Raw genomic sequence first — 15,926 nt, forward strand, 5'->3', positions numbered from 1 at the left:
GTTGAAAAAACCTTTGTGAAAGTGTTTCTCCAGGGACCATTCTGTGCCCCAGCAACAACAGAAAGTATATCAAGGGCATTAACCTGCGCAGACTTCTGAATTGTATTTTCTTTACAACTTGGAAAACTTAAGCACTGGAGCTAAAATTCTTATAAGGCTAAGAGAAACCTATGGACATGTCAAATATAAACCAGGTACTATGTGCTTTTTTATTCTTCTGATCTTGAAGATAGATAGATAGATAGATAGATAGATAGATAGATAGATAGATAGATAGATAGATAGATAGATAGATATGTATGTCCTGTTCTTTCAGTGCATCAGAATGCTGCTTCATGACAAGGTTCTGTTCCTCTTGGGAGTCACAGTATAAGGGCAATTTCAATACAGGTGATGTACTGAGATCTAATTTCCAGAATTTCTGTACTTGTATGCACAGCAAATGCTGACTCAGATTCTGGTAATATTAAAAAGAGGTGTATAAATTGTAGAATAATATAATTGAATCAAAGGATAGTTTGGGTTGGGAGGGACCTTAAAGACCACCTAGTTCCAACCCCCCTGCACGTTGTTTAGACAGCTTTTCACTCCCAGACCTAGATTTACACATGATTTTGGTTTATTTATGGTGAAAAATGACCATGCTACATTGTGTCAGTTATTCCTATGATCTCCCAGTGACAACTCCTGATGAGAAATATAAATATATATTGTGCTGTTTCCCAAGCAGCACAACTTTGGAGGCCCTAAATACATGATTATTGGGGTTGTAATAGTTTCTCTTTCACCTGCCTGACTGCTCTCAGTTAATTGAGTAGTTGGCTTTGGTATTTCATTCTTTAATCTCTGTTTCTGTTGTTTCCTCTGAGTGACTTCAGCTGATTTCTCCTGGCCCCTTGCTCATTATCTGGTGACAAGCTCCTGCATGCATTGTTTTTTTAGGATGGGGAAGGGAACCTTCATTTCAACTACTGCAGCTGTTTTTTGTAGAAAATGCAGTGGAGAAGGAAGATGGATAAGAGGAGGTAAGATGGCAAAACCCAAAATACTGGCACTTTGCTATAACAAAACTAATTAAATTCCTATTAACCTGTGAAAAACTGCAATTGCACAGCCACTGTCTAACAGAATCTTGAAGGATGTAATTATGGCAGTTTTCACCTTCAAAATTATTCTTCTCTGTGAGGTTTTTGAATTTGGTTTTTCTCACTTTATAGTGCATGTGTGCAAGTGGTATGCAAAATAATACAAGTTTTTCATGTCTTGCTATTATAGAGTTTCTCTCAAGTTTAACCTGGTGTCTGAATTTTCTGTGTCTGTTGCTCTTAATTGATATAATCATTATATCATAAATATGATCTTTATTGAAGATCTTTATACTCATATTGCTCTTACAAGTAATTTGTCATCTTTCTATCCTAATCCTAAAATTATTGATGCTTTTTTTTTTTTTTTCCTAACTGCATTGCACTCCAGACACTCAAAATTATATTACCCAGGAGCGTGATATTCTTCAGGATATGAACATCCACTTCTGATCTATGTACGTGTAAAATTTTTCATTGGTTTGCATGATTTACACTTTCATGAACCATAAGAGGCAGACTTATGTCTGGGGTGTTTTTTTCTGTTGGTCATCATACGTGTTTGTAGTGTATTATGTTGTCAGCCTGCAGGTCTGATCTATGAACCAGAAAACACTAAGGCCAAGCAGTTTTTTCCACTTCTTGAAGAGAAGGTGGTAGATAAGTTTGAGAATCCCAACCACAATATTTATTGTATAGACAGTCTTGTCTTTCCCAGTGAGAATTATTGAACTAACAGGAACCTGGCTTTGTATTTCAAAAGCCAGCAACTGAGAAAATACTTCTATTATGTCTGGGGTTTCTAAGTCTTAAATATTCTGCTTTGGTCAAAAAAATGTCAAAGTAAACATTCTCCATTTGTTAATGTTCAATTGCAACTATTCATTTTAATGTGTATTAATAGAGAAAGAAAAAGGTCAGAAATTCTACAAATGTAGAAACAGTCTTCTAAATTCAGAACAAGTAGCCCATGTGAGTTCACATCAACTGTCTCAATATAAAATTAATTAAAGCATCAATAAAAACCTCACCTCAATAAAGCTCACCCTGCACTGAAGCAGAAGACAAATGCCAAAGGAAACTCTTCTAGCAGGAAATTTTCAGCAGAGCATATGTAAAAGTTAGTGAAGGAAATCAATTTTAAACTTCCCCTTGTTCACAAAATGACATCTGAGGGTGCTCTGAGACATTACCTGTGATCACAGCAATTGATTATGCCAAAATATAAGGCACACTTATTATGAAATGAACGTTAGTCTGAAGGATATTAACCTCAAGAAGTCCCTTTGAATTCTGTTCTATGAGAAGGAAAGAATTCCAACCATCAGCTTAATCCATCTTTGAATATTCCCAAACCTGGTTTAGATGTGTATTTTCTTCTCTCGCACGTTGACTTTAGCGTAGACAGCTCATTTGTGACCAAGTCTTCCTGGTCCTGTACCAGTTTAGGATCTAAAGATACCTGGGCAGGAGTAGGGAGGGGACCCTTCCATCCTCTTGCCACTGTGTAGCTGCAGGAAGCAGGAACAGCCAAGTGGCTTGGTGGCATAATTCAAACATTCTCCCATAAATGAGTTTCTGATGACCAGCTGTGATGACTTTAGAGCTTTGTTGGGCTGCGTGTGTTTTTATGGCAGAAGCAGCACACGAATTCATCAGTGGGGAAGGTGAAGGTGATGCAGCAACAATAAAACAAAACAAAAAACCCTAGCTGTTCAAATAGTAATGATGAAGAAAAATCTGAAGAAAATTAGTGTGGAGATAGTATGGTATTTCACTGGTGATTTTGATTCCCCAACAATCTTCAACTTACACTGTTTAATCACAATTACTATTAGAAACTTCAGTATTCTTTAAAACATTTTATAAAATTAATTTTTAAAATAAAATACAGTTTAAAATTTTAAAATTAATATCAGATCTTAGAATTTTCATAGTCCTTGCAATATTTTCAAACTTATACCTGTAAAAATTACCTTGTTTTCTAACTTGATGACACGCGCAAACTTGATGTATGCGGAAGTAATTTATAAAGTCTTTTCCTCCTGGAACAACTGGAAATGGAAACTGACCCAGGGTGGCCACCAAAGAAAGATGACATTGGGGTCACAAGGTCTTACATTTTTATAAGTTTTGGTCCATTAGCATATTGGAGTTTAATTGCCCAATTACAGCTTCAGGTTGTGAGGTCCCATCTTTCTTGTTCCTCCCTTCAGCCCACTATTGTCTGTCCTTTTGGACTGAAAGCTGTCCTGGGTCTCCAGCAGGAAAAGGATTTGTTTTGTCTCCCTGCTCTGTGAAGAGAGCTCTCTGGCACTTAATATGAGGCTCAGAGCTCCAACCCTAGGCAGCACAGAATCTGAAAATATGAAAGCTAAAACTTAAGGCATCACACCACTTGAACAAGGGAAAAACAGCACAATTGTATAAAACTCTGTAATCTACAAAACAGTGTTGTGGTTTTGAGTAGCAGAAATTATGCCTTAAAATAAAAACACTGCTTGCTGGAAACTGTTGTGACATAACGAAATAGCTCTTAAGAGTATTTTAGCTGAAAAGTCTTGCCTGATATCTTTGTAAAAATACATAGCTTCAATGACAGTCTCTCGTCTAGAATTGGAGATAAATCAAGTAACACTGTTGAAAAAGTGCCAGTTGTGAAATTGATCAGAAAATCTGCATAACTGATAAGATTGTGACTTGTACCAATTTAATATTAATTTATTGTCAATATTTGTAAAAGTTATAGACTGAGATTGCATGAACTACAGTAGCTGCCACTGTGGTGTGAAATATTGATAATCAACAGGTAAGGTTTGAATTTACACTCCTGAGGAGTTTGGTCTCCGTAAGAGATTATAAGACTGAGACTCCTTGAGCAATTTTACTACAGATATTTAATTGTTTCTCTGGACACAGCTTGGCTTTAGAAAGAACAAAAGGAATGTTTTCTAGACATGGATAAGGGATACGTAAACCAGCTGCTTTCCAGAGGGAAGTGGAATTAAATTGAAAGGAGTGAAAATGATCAACCTCTTTGTGGTTGTGATTCCTGAATAACTAATATTCATTTTAGTGTCCCCATCATTCATCTCCTATTGCTTGTTTTTGAGTGTGCATTTTTTTCTAAGAGAAAACAATTTGCTGAAAAACTAAGTGAATTCATATGAATGCTTTTACTAATGACAAGGAAAAAAACATAGGTTCAGAGTCATTCTTCCTACTTTATAAATACGCTTATTTTTCTGGACTGGAATTAAAACTTGAAAATGGTTCAGATATACCCTTGAGAGTCAAATTCCTCTTTATCAAAGTTTCTCAATAATAGATCATCTATATAAACTCAAGATGGTTTACATTTTATACTAATATCTTTGCCATTTTTAATGCAGACATCTATGTGGGATGTCTGCCATATGTATTACCTCCAATCAGTTGGTGTCCACATGGTGAGGACTAAGTGAACCATGTCACTAGGAGGAAAGAAATAGATAATAAGTTAAAATATTTTTAGAAGTTTGGATAGACATTGGCTGGTGTTTCTGTAAAAAGGCATGCCTCTAACTTGACAGATAGTGCTACTCTCTGGTTTTAAGGTGGTGAAAAAATATTTTGAGCCATGCTACTGCAGGTAAGGCTTGTACCCAACTCCTACTTTATTTACAGGTTTGGGGGGTTTTTTTAGATATTAATGATTTTACTGTACAAAACCTGCAGCTATGTGGCTGTGGAGAATTGGACTGAGTGTAGCCACATTCAGTAAAGTTAACTAATGAAAACCAAACACAGATAACATGCTGTTCTGGGGTAGGCAAAAGAAAAGATACAATAAACATATTTTATTAAACACATGAGTGCATTAAAATTTAGTATTGCTTTTCACTGCAGAAATTCTAGGGCCTGGTATTAATATTTAAGATTATAATAACTATTTCATGCTATAATTTTAAGTGTGTATCTTTCTTTTACCTTAGTGTAAGAAAAACCTCTGTTCACCAATAATGTGTCTAGATGTTATTTAATGAAGTTTATAAATCTTCAATAAATACTAAGTTAATATTCTCATGCTTAGATAGGTGTGCCCATATAAAAGAACTTCCATGGGTTTCTTCTTGCCTTTAGCTGGAGTGATATCTCTTTTCCTTTCAGTAATTCCTGATGCAGATCTGTTTGGATAAACGTGACGGAGAATACTGATCGAATACTTGTGCTTCTTAAAAGGGTTAGTTTTGCAGGGTCTGTTTCTTTGTTTAATCCCACCAGCATAAAGAACATGAAATCACAGGTTTTGAGTTTAATTACTTGAAGAGGTCTTCCTGTGTTGCAGAAGTGCCTTTGCAGGTCTCCAGTACTTTATCTTGGTCCAAGGTACAATGCCTCAGTATCCCAGTGGCATCTCAGGGCATTCCTGGAGTCCCTGTCATTACCAGTTTATTCTTGTTCTTCTGCAGAGAATTAATGAAAAATGAAAATGAAGGATAATTGTTGGGTGTTCAATGGTTTTTGAAAGGATTTTGCATCTTTTGTGCTTGGTTAGCTGGCTGGCTGGTTGGTTAAAGTATGCATTTTTAAACTGACTGTTGACCAAAAAACATTTTACAATAGCAGATCAATCTGTAATTCCTTTATTTGAACAAGAATTTCTTTAAATTCTCAGGATTTATCCTTCACCCACATGGATCCCATGCTGTATCTTTGGAAGAGCCTGTTCATTCACAAAACCATTTATTTTTTTTTTTTTTTTTTTTTTTTTTTCTTTTAATGTTAAAAACCAGTAACCAGAATGCCATCTTGCCTACTGCAGCTGCAGCGGGGTGCAGTATTGTGTACAGCCTGTCTCCAGCAAGCAGTGGCTATGTTAATATCTGGTGACACTATTTTACACCAATACACAAGTCAGATTCCATGTCTAACATTTCAGATTCTGGAGAAGGAAAATCTGGACTCTTTAACATTCTAGAAAAGCTGCATGTTGTTCATTCTTTCAGTTTTCAGATCCCTAAAGCCCTTGTAACAGAATTCTCTCTGACGGAAGAACCAGTGGACCATCTTTAATATTTTCCGTATGGCACAACTAGCTTGAGTGTAGATATCTGACAAACCTTTCAGCATTTTTGCTAGCTCACGTTACTTTCAATGAGTTGAGACATTTGTTTAAACAGATTAATAATCTCTGAAGAAAAAAAAGAAGACTGGTAGGAGAATGCTGAGGAGTGCCGTTGGTGTTCTGTTGTTGGTGCTCTCCCTGCAGCTGGAGAGGAATGCAAGTAACCTCGTTCCCCGTGCTGGGGAGAGCAGAGCTGTCAGAAACCAGAGCATTATCCATTGCACTGTCTAGGATCCCTTCCCAGACAGTTCCTGTAAACCCTAGCAAATATTAAGTATCCTTTAAGATTATGAAGAGAGAGGTTATGCTTGATTCATTACTCAGGGCAGTGCTGCTCTTTAGCTCATGTGTATTAGCTTTAAAAAACTTTGTTGTGGCTAAACTGTTAAAGACAGCACAGCTACGTGCTGTCTCTTGTTCCAGTGCTGAGCTGCTAATGCTGTCCTGGGTGACAGCAGCTCTGGTTTTTCCTGTGGTTGTCTTCTTCAAGTGCAGCTATCAAAATACCGTCAAGAGCATTGGGTAAGTGTATGCTTGCAAAGTTTTGAAAGGCCAAAATAGACAAGATTTTATTACATAAATAGATTGGACTATGTATCTGTAACAAGTCAGCTCTAATCTGATTTTTCAGTCTGAGAAATGGTTTCAATTTGAATTACCTCTCTCTTGATCTGGGAGAAATATTTTTTTTTCCTTAAAAATACACCTCAATATTTTCATAATCTTCCATACTTGTACTGAGTAGAGGGGCCTGTGTAACAACTGATTGTTTTCCTTAAAGTTCATGCACTCTTCTATTACCTCCAAATGGGAATCTGTTAGTTGTAAAAATGCTAAAGAAATCCACTTAGAATAGGGAAGATCAACTACTCAGTCTAACAGAGAGAAGGGATTTTTTTTCTTGCCTGTCCATCTGTTTTTTCTGGTGGACAAGCACATGTCTTGGTAGACAAGCACATATCACTGTACTTTTCAGAGTACACTGTGCCAGTTGTCCATCTTTGTAGCTGTTCATACCATCCCGTTTGTGCTTCTGTCTTTGCACAGTGTTTAAAAATGTAGGATTGGTTCTTTGCTTGAACCCCTTGTATTTCAATCAGGTGCACTTAATCTTCCATTTTGGAAACAATTTTTGTTTCCATTTCTGTAATATTGTAAAAAGAAACCAGGGGAAGGAAGGGTTTCAAATGCACTGCTGCAGAAAGTTTGCTATTTGACTAGTACCAATGGCTATCCAGGGTGAACTACACGAACTTGTCAGGGCAAAACCTGACTTATCCACCAGAGGAAAGAGAGGGAAAGGGGGGAAAAACAAACAAACAAAACCCCAAAATCAACCAAACAAGAAAAATAACAACAACAACAACAAAAAAGCCAACAACCAAAACAAAAAGAAAGCCCAGCAAAGATCACAATTCTAATGATCCCAAAAACTTTTGAGACTTGCAAAGCCCATACCTGAAATTGAGTTATGATTTGAGAAGCTTTGGGGTTTGTTTTGTTTTGTTTAAGTAGCAGAAAAGCCCATGTTTCTTGCTTCCTGAGGATTATTTATGAAATATGCTTAATTTAAACAATCATGTGTTTAAAAATCCCAGAATCCAGCTCTCCAAATTTGTTCTGAGATTGGAGAGTCAAACTGCATGATCTCCTGCAGCAGCATTCCTGAAACTGCTGAATAATTTCTCATTGTAAATTGATGTCCTCCTATGGGATAAAAAGATATAATTCTGTGATATGTAACAGTTAAATATCATAAGGGGAAATATATCCAGGCATTTGCTGTTTTGGCTCCATAGGGTTACTGGGGGAGGTGGGAAATAAATTTCCTTTCAGACACAGGGTAAAATTGAAATCTCCTAAAACTGGTAGAGAGTGGGCTTACTGGGTGTACTATCACTTCTCTTATTTTTTCAAGTTACGGTTACCTAACTTAAGTAATTTTGTTTGATCCATCAAGATAAAGAAGGTTTTATTTTGTTACAGCTTGGTAGTGAGGGGATTGTTTTTTCTTTCCATGTTTGCTTGGGGGTATTGGGAGTTGGGATTTTCCACTGCTGCTGTTTCAGGAGGTGGGTTGCACTTTGGAATGTTTTTCAGATGAAGCAGATCAAAGTGGACAACAAGACATGCCAGCATGGATCAGGAAGGGGACATCCTGAAATGAGAAGCCACAAAGTATGTAAAACAATGCGCTTCAGATCAGACTTTTCACTGCCCTTTATCACAGCAGTGCTGAATGCTCTCCCTGGTGGTTCATCCTGAGGTGTCTTTGAAACTCAAGTGGTGTACACGATCCTTAGATCTGGGCCAGTTGGGTACCTCAGTACTGACTGGTCATAAACCCCAAAGCAAACGTATCCTTCATCTTCAACTCATTTTTGTCAAGTGACAGAGAACAGCAAAAGTTATCTGTAGAGTAGGAGTATAAATCCACAGTCTTCACCAAATTTCCATTTGTAGAATTTTCTGGACAGGGCCAAATAATCAAAGCACTAATTTGTTGGGTGGGGTTTTTTTGTGGGTTTTTTGTTTGTTTGTTTGTTTTTTCCTCTCAGCATGTTTTGTTGTTGTTGTTACAGATATACAGGAATTTATTATCGGTATTTTTTAGTACTGAAGATGATAGCCAGAAAAGTTCTGAAACACTTATTTTTGAACAATTTTTCAAATTTTCTGTGTCAAGAGTTAATGAAATTTATTATTAAAATTATTCATTTCTGTCTAAGATACAGGTAAAGTAGACATTTTTAATACCAGAAATGGGAGGGGGAAAAAAATGCAATAAATATATTTCATAATGATAATGTACTGGATTACAAATTATAGCTCTGTTGCTAAAATAACAACAACAAAATATCACAGGCTGCAAAGACAAAAATACAAACCCAAAAGTCCAGAAACATCACAGATGTTCTGTGTACCTGTTGTTGTATACAGTTCCAAGGAAAGGGTTTTCTTAATCCCAGCCTGCTAAAATATTCATAATCCACACAAAATGGCAATTAAAAGGCAACACAGAGCATTAATGGAGGGAACCCCCAATAATAATAATAATAAGTAAAATTTACTGCCCTGCCTGCAGATAAATGCATATATAATGTGACTATAGTTCAGAATTTGAAGAAATGAGAACTGTCATGGCACAGGGACTTAGTCTCTTATTTGTCTTTCCGTTGTCATGTAGTTACATTGTGACCTCCTTACAGTGTAGGTAGGAGGCGCTCATCTTTCTTGAAATACTGAATGCAGCTCCAAACACGGTTTGGATCCAAGACTTTTCAGATCTACTGGCTGCAATACAAATAGCTTTTTTTCCCGGCTTGACAGTAATTCTTTATATGTATACCTATATATATGCATATAGTCCACAGCTATAAAAACTGTATAATTATTGAGTAGTCTTTGCTACTAAAAATATTTATTGCATTACGTTCATTCCTTTGCCCACTCAGGGTATTCAAGATTCATATTTTAACATGTCCAGTTTGTGGATGGAGGTGAATTCAAGAAATACCTCACGGTCTGGCTTTTTAAAGTGAATTCTAATTCACTTAAAAAGTGAGTAAGTGCTGCTTATGAGCTTCAGCTAAGGGAATTAGACATCTTCATCTTACTGCCCTGCTGATACCGTGCATCAGTGTTTTTTTCCATGTGTTTCACATCCTCAGATAACATCTGGATTCAAAGGAAAGCGCAGCTCTTCTGGGTCCTCAGCTGCGAAGAGATTCTCTGTTATTTGTGCCTGGAGTGCACTCGAGCAGTAGCCGCAGGGAAGGGACAGTCACATGCAAGGAGGAAATAGCAGACTGCTTGAGCAGCACAGGTGCAGGGGAAGACTTTGAACTCTCTCGGGGAAAGCGGCACATCCCTGAGTGCCCTAGCCTGGGCGTGTACACCTGGTAAGGGTGTTTCAAAGATTTCACTTGGTGTGGCGAGTTCTGAACGGAGCCGCTGAGCTGCGGCGGTTCGGGTTCGTTGCAAATAAGAGCTGGCATTTCCAGGCGTCCTGTGCATCTGGAGCTGTAGAGGGAGGGAGGGAGGGACCCGCGGAGCCCCAGGGTTTGCCGCTTTCCCCTTGCCGGGGTCGGGACGAACGGATGGCGGTGAGCAGGGGCTGGGAGCCGCCGCAGCCGCGGCCGGGCGGGCTCTGCGCAGGGCTTTGCGGAGCGCCTGGGCTTGAGGCGCAGCGCCACCCAGAGGGGCCGTGCGGCGGGGAGCGGGGCCGCGCTCCGCGGGGCTCGCTCTCGGCATCCTCCTGCCCGGCCGGGAGGGAGCGAGCGCCCCGCGCACCGCCCGCGCCGTGCGGCGCCGCTGCCCGCGCCGCTCACCCTGCCGGGGCCGCCGGGCGCTGTCCGCGGTGCTGGGCGCGCCGAGAGCCCGCAGCGCCGCGCCGCCGGGCTCCTCGAGGCGCCGGAGAGAGCCGTGTTTGCAGCGTGCCCGCCGGCCTTCATTGTCTGGCTCCTTCCCCTCGCGGGCCTCAGACTCTACGAGGCTGTAAATGTTTATGTTAAACCGTGTCTGTTTACTCCAGACACGCGCTCTTCTGAAAAGCCAGAAGGGAAGGAATAAGGGTGTGGGGAATACACCCGGCTGGGTCGTGCCTCGCAGTGACTGATGCCTTAGGGGTTCTTTGCGTGATCTTTCGTTGACTCTTTGTACTGCAATCCTGCCATGACTTCCTTTGAACGTTTGCTTATGTTTATAAAAACAATTAGTTACGGTTATATTATTATTTCTCACACTGTGCACTGAGCAAATGTTTCCAGTGGTTGAAACCAGCTTGAAAATTATAGTCTAGATATGAGAAAAGGTCGAATCAGTTAGGGCCATTAATATCTGTAAAGCTATGTCTGAAAACCAGCCTTTGTGTTGTCCGTGTTTTTGTCACACGTCCAGTTCCTAGAGAGTAAGTGTGCTCGACAAAGCAGTCGTCTGGCTACTTAAAGCTGTCAGCCGGATGGTTTCCTTTTGCAAAGCGGGCTTGTAAGTTTTTCCTTTTCCCTTGAGTCCTTCAGAAAGGACACAGCCCCGCTGCTCGTTGCGCTGCCCAGCATCTCCTGCACAGGATTAAATTCTCTGCCTCCATCGGGCTGTTTCCCCTCCTCTCGTCTCATTGCAGATTCCTCCCAGCCCCTTACGTGACATCTTTTTGAGAAGGGTTTGGTTTAGGCATCTGCGTAGCTACCGTGGCATGCTGGAAGACAGCACCGCGGTCACCATCACAAAATGTTGGCTAAGCACATTCAGGGTGCGGATGGCGTAACGCAGACATGGGCTTGTCAGGGGTGCGAAAAACTTGCCCTAATGTTTCTGGTTTTAGCGAAGGGATGTCTGGTATAAAACCGTAATCTACTGGCAACACTGAGGGCAAGTCACAGGCATCCAGGTGTTCCCCTGCAGCGGTCCCCGTGCCTCTGCCACCCTCTGGCGGGGAGGAGCGGCGGGAGCCGCGGGCTGAGCCAGCGGGTCACATCAGACCCTCGGCACGGCGGCGGGGGGACAGGGGGTGTTGCTAAGCTCCAATTCACACGAACCCCGCCCGGCACATCCGAGTCCCGCACCACGTTCAGGGGAGGGCCGGGGCCGCAGAGACGGCCGGGGCGGGAGTTCGGCCCCGTCGCCTCAGCGGCGCGCCGATGTGCGCGGTGCCTATGAGCACAGCTGGCGACCTCGGGTCGAGCCGGCGCTGTCTAGGGAAAGCCTCCGGCTCTGTCCGCCCGAGGGGCTCACACGGCAGGACCGCCTGCTCGGGGTGCCGCCCCTGCCGCGGCTGGACGGCCCCACCCGCCGCGGGAAGCAGCCCCGCCGCCCCGGGGCGAAGCAGAGCAGCGGCAGCAGCCGGGGCCGGTGGGCCGCCCTTCCCCGCCCCAGCGGTCCCCCGGCCCCCGTGCGGAGCGGCGCGGAGGCGGTGGCGGCAGTCCTGTGACTCATGCCTGCGTCGAAGCAGATCAACCGGCGATTCACGCTTTTAAAAAAGCAAATCCGAGCACTCCTAGAAAAAAAGGTCATCTCGCATTAAATTCCGCGGCGCGATTGGTATTCCGACGTCGTTTCTGGCAGAGTTTATAAGCGGCGGGTCGCTCCCAGGCTAGAGTCACCGTGCCAGCCTGGACTACGGCAGTAAGAGTGTCCGCTCGCCCCACCGGTAAGTGTCCTCTAAACAACATCCTATTTTTTTCAAGACTTTTGGAACCTCTGGAGCATTTTTTTCCTCCCCAAATCGGTTTTGGTCGCTGTCGTAAGAATAGAGGAATAACGGATATTTTGATACGGCTACCGCCCTAGAATAGTGTTAACCTGTTACTTCACTTCCAGGCATTGTCTAAAAAATATCTACTGCTTATGACTGTTTTCTTTGCTGTTTTAAAAAATTTAAATACCTGATTTCCATTGAAATCGTTAATCCGTTGCCTTTACACGCGGGTGTAAATCCACCCAGCAGTGGAAATGTATCAGTGGGTACCGATTTGAAAAAAGCCTCTAACAAAGAAAGCATTCTTTCGTTACCGCGACCTTCATTTTCTTTACAAGGGGAAGAAAATAAATCGCAGGTGGCCGCGGGGACAAAGAGACGGGCTGGGCACTGACCCGGCAATTCTCGACCAGAGACCCTGTATCGGTTATCGGAACACCGTGTCCACCAGGAAAGAGCTGAACATCTGGCGAGGGGCGAGGGCTGCTCCCACATCTTCCTTTCCCCAGACAGACATGCCTCTCCTGCCATTCGCGCCGCTAAAGAGAGCGCGGCACGGGAGATGGCTGGTTAGTGCTGGAGCTCATACTGGCCCGGTTTGCTGAAACATGTGTGTGCAAATGCACATGTATGTGGCGCCTGTCATTGGACCTGGGCGAAGCGCACCTTTGTGGCGGCGGGGTTTTGTCTGTCAGTGTTTCCTGAGTGCTTAGCCTGAAGTGTGCTCGGTAAAGCCGAGAAGCGGGCTCTGTTAGGGATTGTAGGTCGTTTGGGCTGGTGATTTCGAAGCCCGCTTTGCACGCTGGTCTCCATTTGATGAGAGCCACATATCTGCCCTGCTCAGTGGCCACCGATATAATTGCTGTAGGCTTCATGCTCTGCTAAATCCGTCATTCAGGCACGGGGGGTAGCGCCCTGGAATCTAGCGAAGGGAAGATTTTGCTCTTCAGTCTGTCGAGGCATTTTCCCTTTCGGCCGGTCCTGCCGCTGCCTCGGGACCTGCGCGGCTGCCTCCCGCTGGCGTCTGGACGGGACTCCGGTGCGGTGCTCCAGGAGACTAGACCGCTAAACCCGCCTGTTCTTCCTTACAGCAAATCCCTCGCTGCCCACCCTTCAGAGGAATATCGAGGAAATACCAGTTCCGAGGACTGGGGCTTTTCTGAAGGGATGGCTTCCTCTGCTCCCTCGTCCTCCAACGATGCTCCGGATCCCACCCCACCTAATTTGCGACCCACAAGTAGGTTTTAATATTTTCCTCGTTTTAAGTGTTTTGGAGGCTTTCTCCGTTTAGGCTCAGAAAGACCAGTTTCGAAACGAAACGATACATCTGTGAAGCCCTGTTCCGCGCCATTAAACAAGGTGCGGAAAGTGCTCTACACAAAGAAACCATCTTCCTACTGGGGAACGGGAGAGGTCGGTCCATGGCGAATATAACGCTGTGAGGAAAAGCCCACCTCACTGGCCAACGTTGTCTTTATCTTACAGCCACGTCTGAGAGGTATAGACAATAAGCCGACCTCCCAGATGGACAAAAAAATCGGGATGTTGGAAGAGGTGTGGAGAAAACGAATCCGTTAAAGGGCGAAGTTGCACCCAGGGTATTGAAGCGTGCGTCTTCCCGCTACATTTTATAAATGCTAATGCTGCAGCTTCTATTCAGCCTACGCTGAAGCCTGTAATCAAGCGAAATTTGGATGCTAATTGCAGCTTTTCAAAGCGTTATATTCCTAATTGCTCTGAATTCGCCTTGAGTTATTGAGGTGTGAGTGGGAAGCAAAGGCTGCTGCAGGTGGATAGAGAATCAGTTTATAGCCCTGCCAGGCAGTTCAGACCGTCACCTACAGAAAAGAAAAAAAAGGAAAAAAAAAAAAAAAATTAGGTTCGATGCTATAAAGCATCAGAGACAAAGAGCGGGCAACAGTAAGAAATGAAAGGTTGTCAGGGACAGCAGAGCGGGTAATAGCTTTTACCCTGAAAGAGCTACCAGGCACGAGCATCGGAGTCATTATTGTCATTATTCTGAAACAGGAAAAAAACGGGGGAGGGGACGAACGGCAGCGCTGAGTCTTGTTTCAGGGGCGCGTGGCAGGCACTGTTGCCTTCGACTGAGGTGTCACATGCAGAAATCGAATTAATTGGCAACACGGCTAAAAGCAAGATAACCGCTGGCAGCAGCACCCCGCCCTGCCCACGGGGGCTCCCCGCCCCCGGGCGCTGGCAGCGCCCCTGCCGAGAGGGCTCCTCCGCCCGGGCGGGAGCGCCGCGGCTCTTCCCCCGCTTCCCCTCCCCGAGAGTCGGGCCGCTGCCCTCCGTGCTTGGGCGAGCCGTCCTCGTCCCGGTTCCTCTGAAACCTTCTCCTCTCACGCCCCAAGGCCAGGTCAGTCCCCCCACAGCCCCCGGCCACCCTCCGGGGTCCATCGCTGCCGGGCTCGCGGGCGACGGAGGGAGAGGCTCGGCAGTGCCCGGGGCCGCGGCTGGAGCACCCTCCCCCTCGGTCCTGGGCTTCGTTCCCCGCTTCCCGTGGGCTCAGCTGGAGCCGACCCGGGCGTGTCCGAGCCACGACTCGAGGGGCTGGGAAGCAGCCTGTTTCGTCTGAGGGTGCCGTCCTAGCAGGGCCGTAGGCGGCCCGTCAGTCCGTCCGAGGCTCAATGATGCGAGTCCGATCATCTAGTCAAATACTATTTTTCAACCAATTAATTCCTGAACTCTTTTGTGACCCCATTTCACGCCACTTTATTTTAAGCTGCTACTTCCTTGGAGCCCAGCCAGTAAATAATGAGATGTCGGGTCCCAGGTGCCTTCTCCTCTCCTCTGGGCAGGCCAGCATGTCCCCTCGCTGTCATCCGAGCCTCAGCTGCCCCGCGCCCAGCGCCGCCGGGCTCGGAGTCAGCCGTTTCTCACGGCCGTGCGGCCGAGCGGGGGACAGGGGTGGGGTGCTGCGGCCGGACAACCCCGCCGCCCCAGGGGAACAACTCTGCTCTCTCTTCCAGCTTACGACTCGTGGTGCGGCGTGGCTCACGGATGCACCAGGAAGATCGGGCTGAAGATATGCGGTAAGTGCGGCCGTACCTCCCCGTACGACACCCCCACAGTCACGCGTGACGGCGGGGGCAGCACCGGGAGGGCAGCACCGGGAGGGCAGCACCGGGAGGTCAGTACCGGGGGCAGTGCCGGGAGGGCAGCACCGGGAGGTCAGCACCGGGAGGTCAGCACCGGGAGGGCAGTACCGAGAGCAGCACCGGGAGGGCAGTACCGGGGGCAGTACCGGGAGGGCAGCACCGGGAGGGCAGTGCCGGGAGGGCAGTACCGGGGGCAGTGCCGGGAGGGCAGCACCGGGAGGGCAGCACCGGGAGGGCAGTGCCGGGAGGTCAGTACCGGGGGCAGTGCCGGGAGGGCAGCACCGGGAGGGCAGTACCGGAGGGGCAGCACCGGGAGGGCAGTGCCGGGAGGTCAGTACCGGGGGCAGTGCCGGGAGGGCAGCACCGGGAGGTCAGCACCGGGAGGGCAGTGCCGGGAGGGCAGCACCGGGGGCAGTACC

The 15,926-nt window shown here is 45.1% G+C and overlaps 1 protein-coding gene and 1 long non-coding RNA gene across 3 annotated transcripts in view; both read left to right on the forward strand.

Annotated features, from left to right (window-relative positions):
* The first annotated feature begins 920 nt into the window (after nt 1-920).
* Nucleotides 921-10,354, forward strand: LOC120755275 (uncharacterized). 2 transcript variants are annotated; one of them, XR_005701704.2, is made up of 5 exons: nt 921-1,025; nt 1,477-1,543; nt 8,293-8,370; nt 9,648-9,753; nt 9,864-10,354. It is a non-coding gene; the product is annotated as an uncharacterized LOC120755275 (long non-coding RNA). The 2 variants fall into 2 exon arrangements; XR_005701705.2 differs by lacking the exon at nt 9,648-9,753.
* A 1,703-nt stretch (nt 10,355-12,057) lies between these two features.
* The window catches only part of GAD1 (glutamate decarboxylase 1), a 33,525-nt gene continuing 29,656 nt past the window's right edge, over nt 12,058-15,926 (forward strand). Inside the window, exons 1-3 of the mRNA XM_040069327.2 lie at nt 12,058-12,340; nt 13,480-13,625; nt 15,379-15,441. Coding sequence (XP_039925261.1) covers nt 13,556-13,625; nt 15,379-15,441 — 133 coding nt within the window. The 5' untranslated portion in view covers nt 12,058-12,340; nt 13,480-13,555. The remainder of the gene's footprint in view (nt 12,341-13,479; nt 13,626-15,378; nt 15,442-15,926) is intronic.

The sequence above is a fragment of the Hirundo rustica genome, chromosome 7 (genome assembly GCF_015227805.2).
Source record: "Hirundo rustica isolate bHirRus1 chromosome 7, bHirRus1.pri.v3, whole genome shotgun sequence".
NCBI lineage: Eukaryota > Metazoa > Chordata > Aves > Passeriformes > Hirundinidae > Hirundo > Hirundo rustica.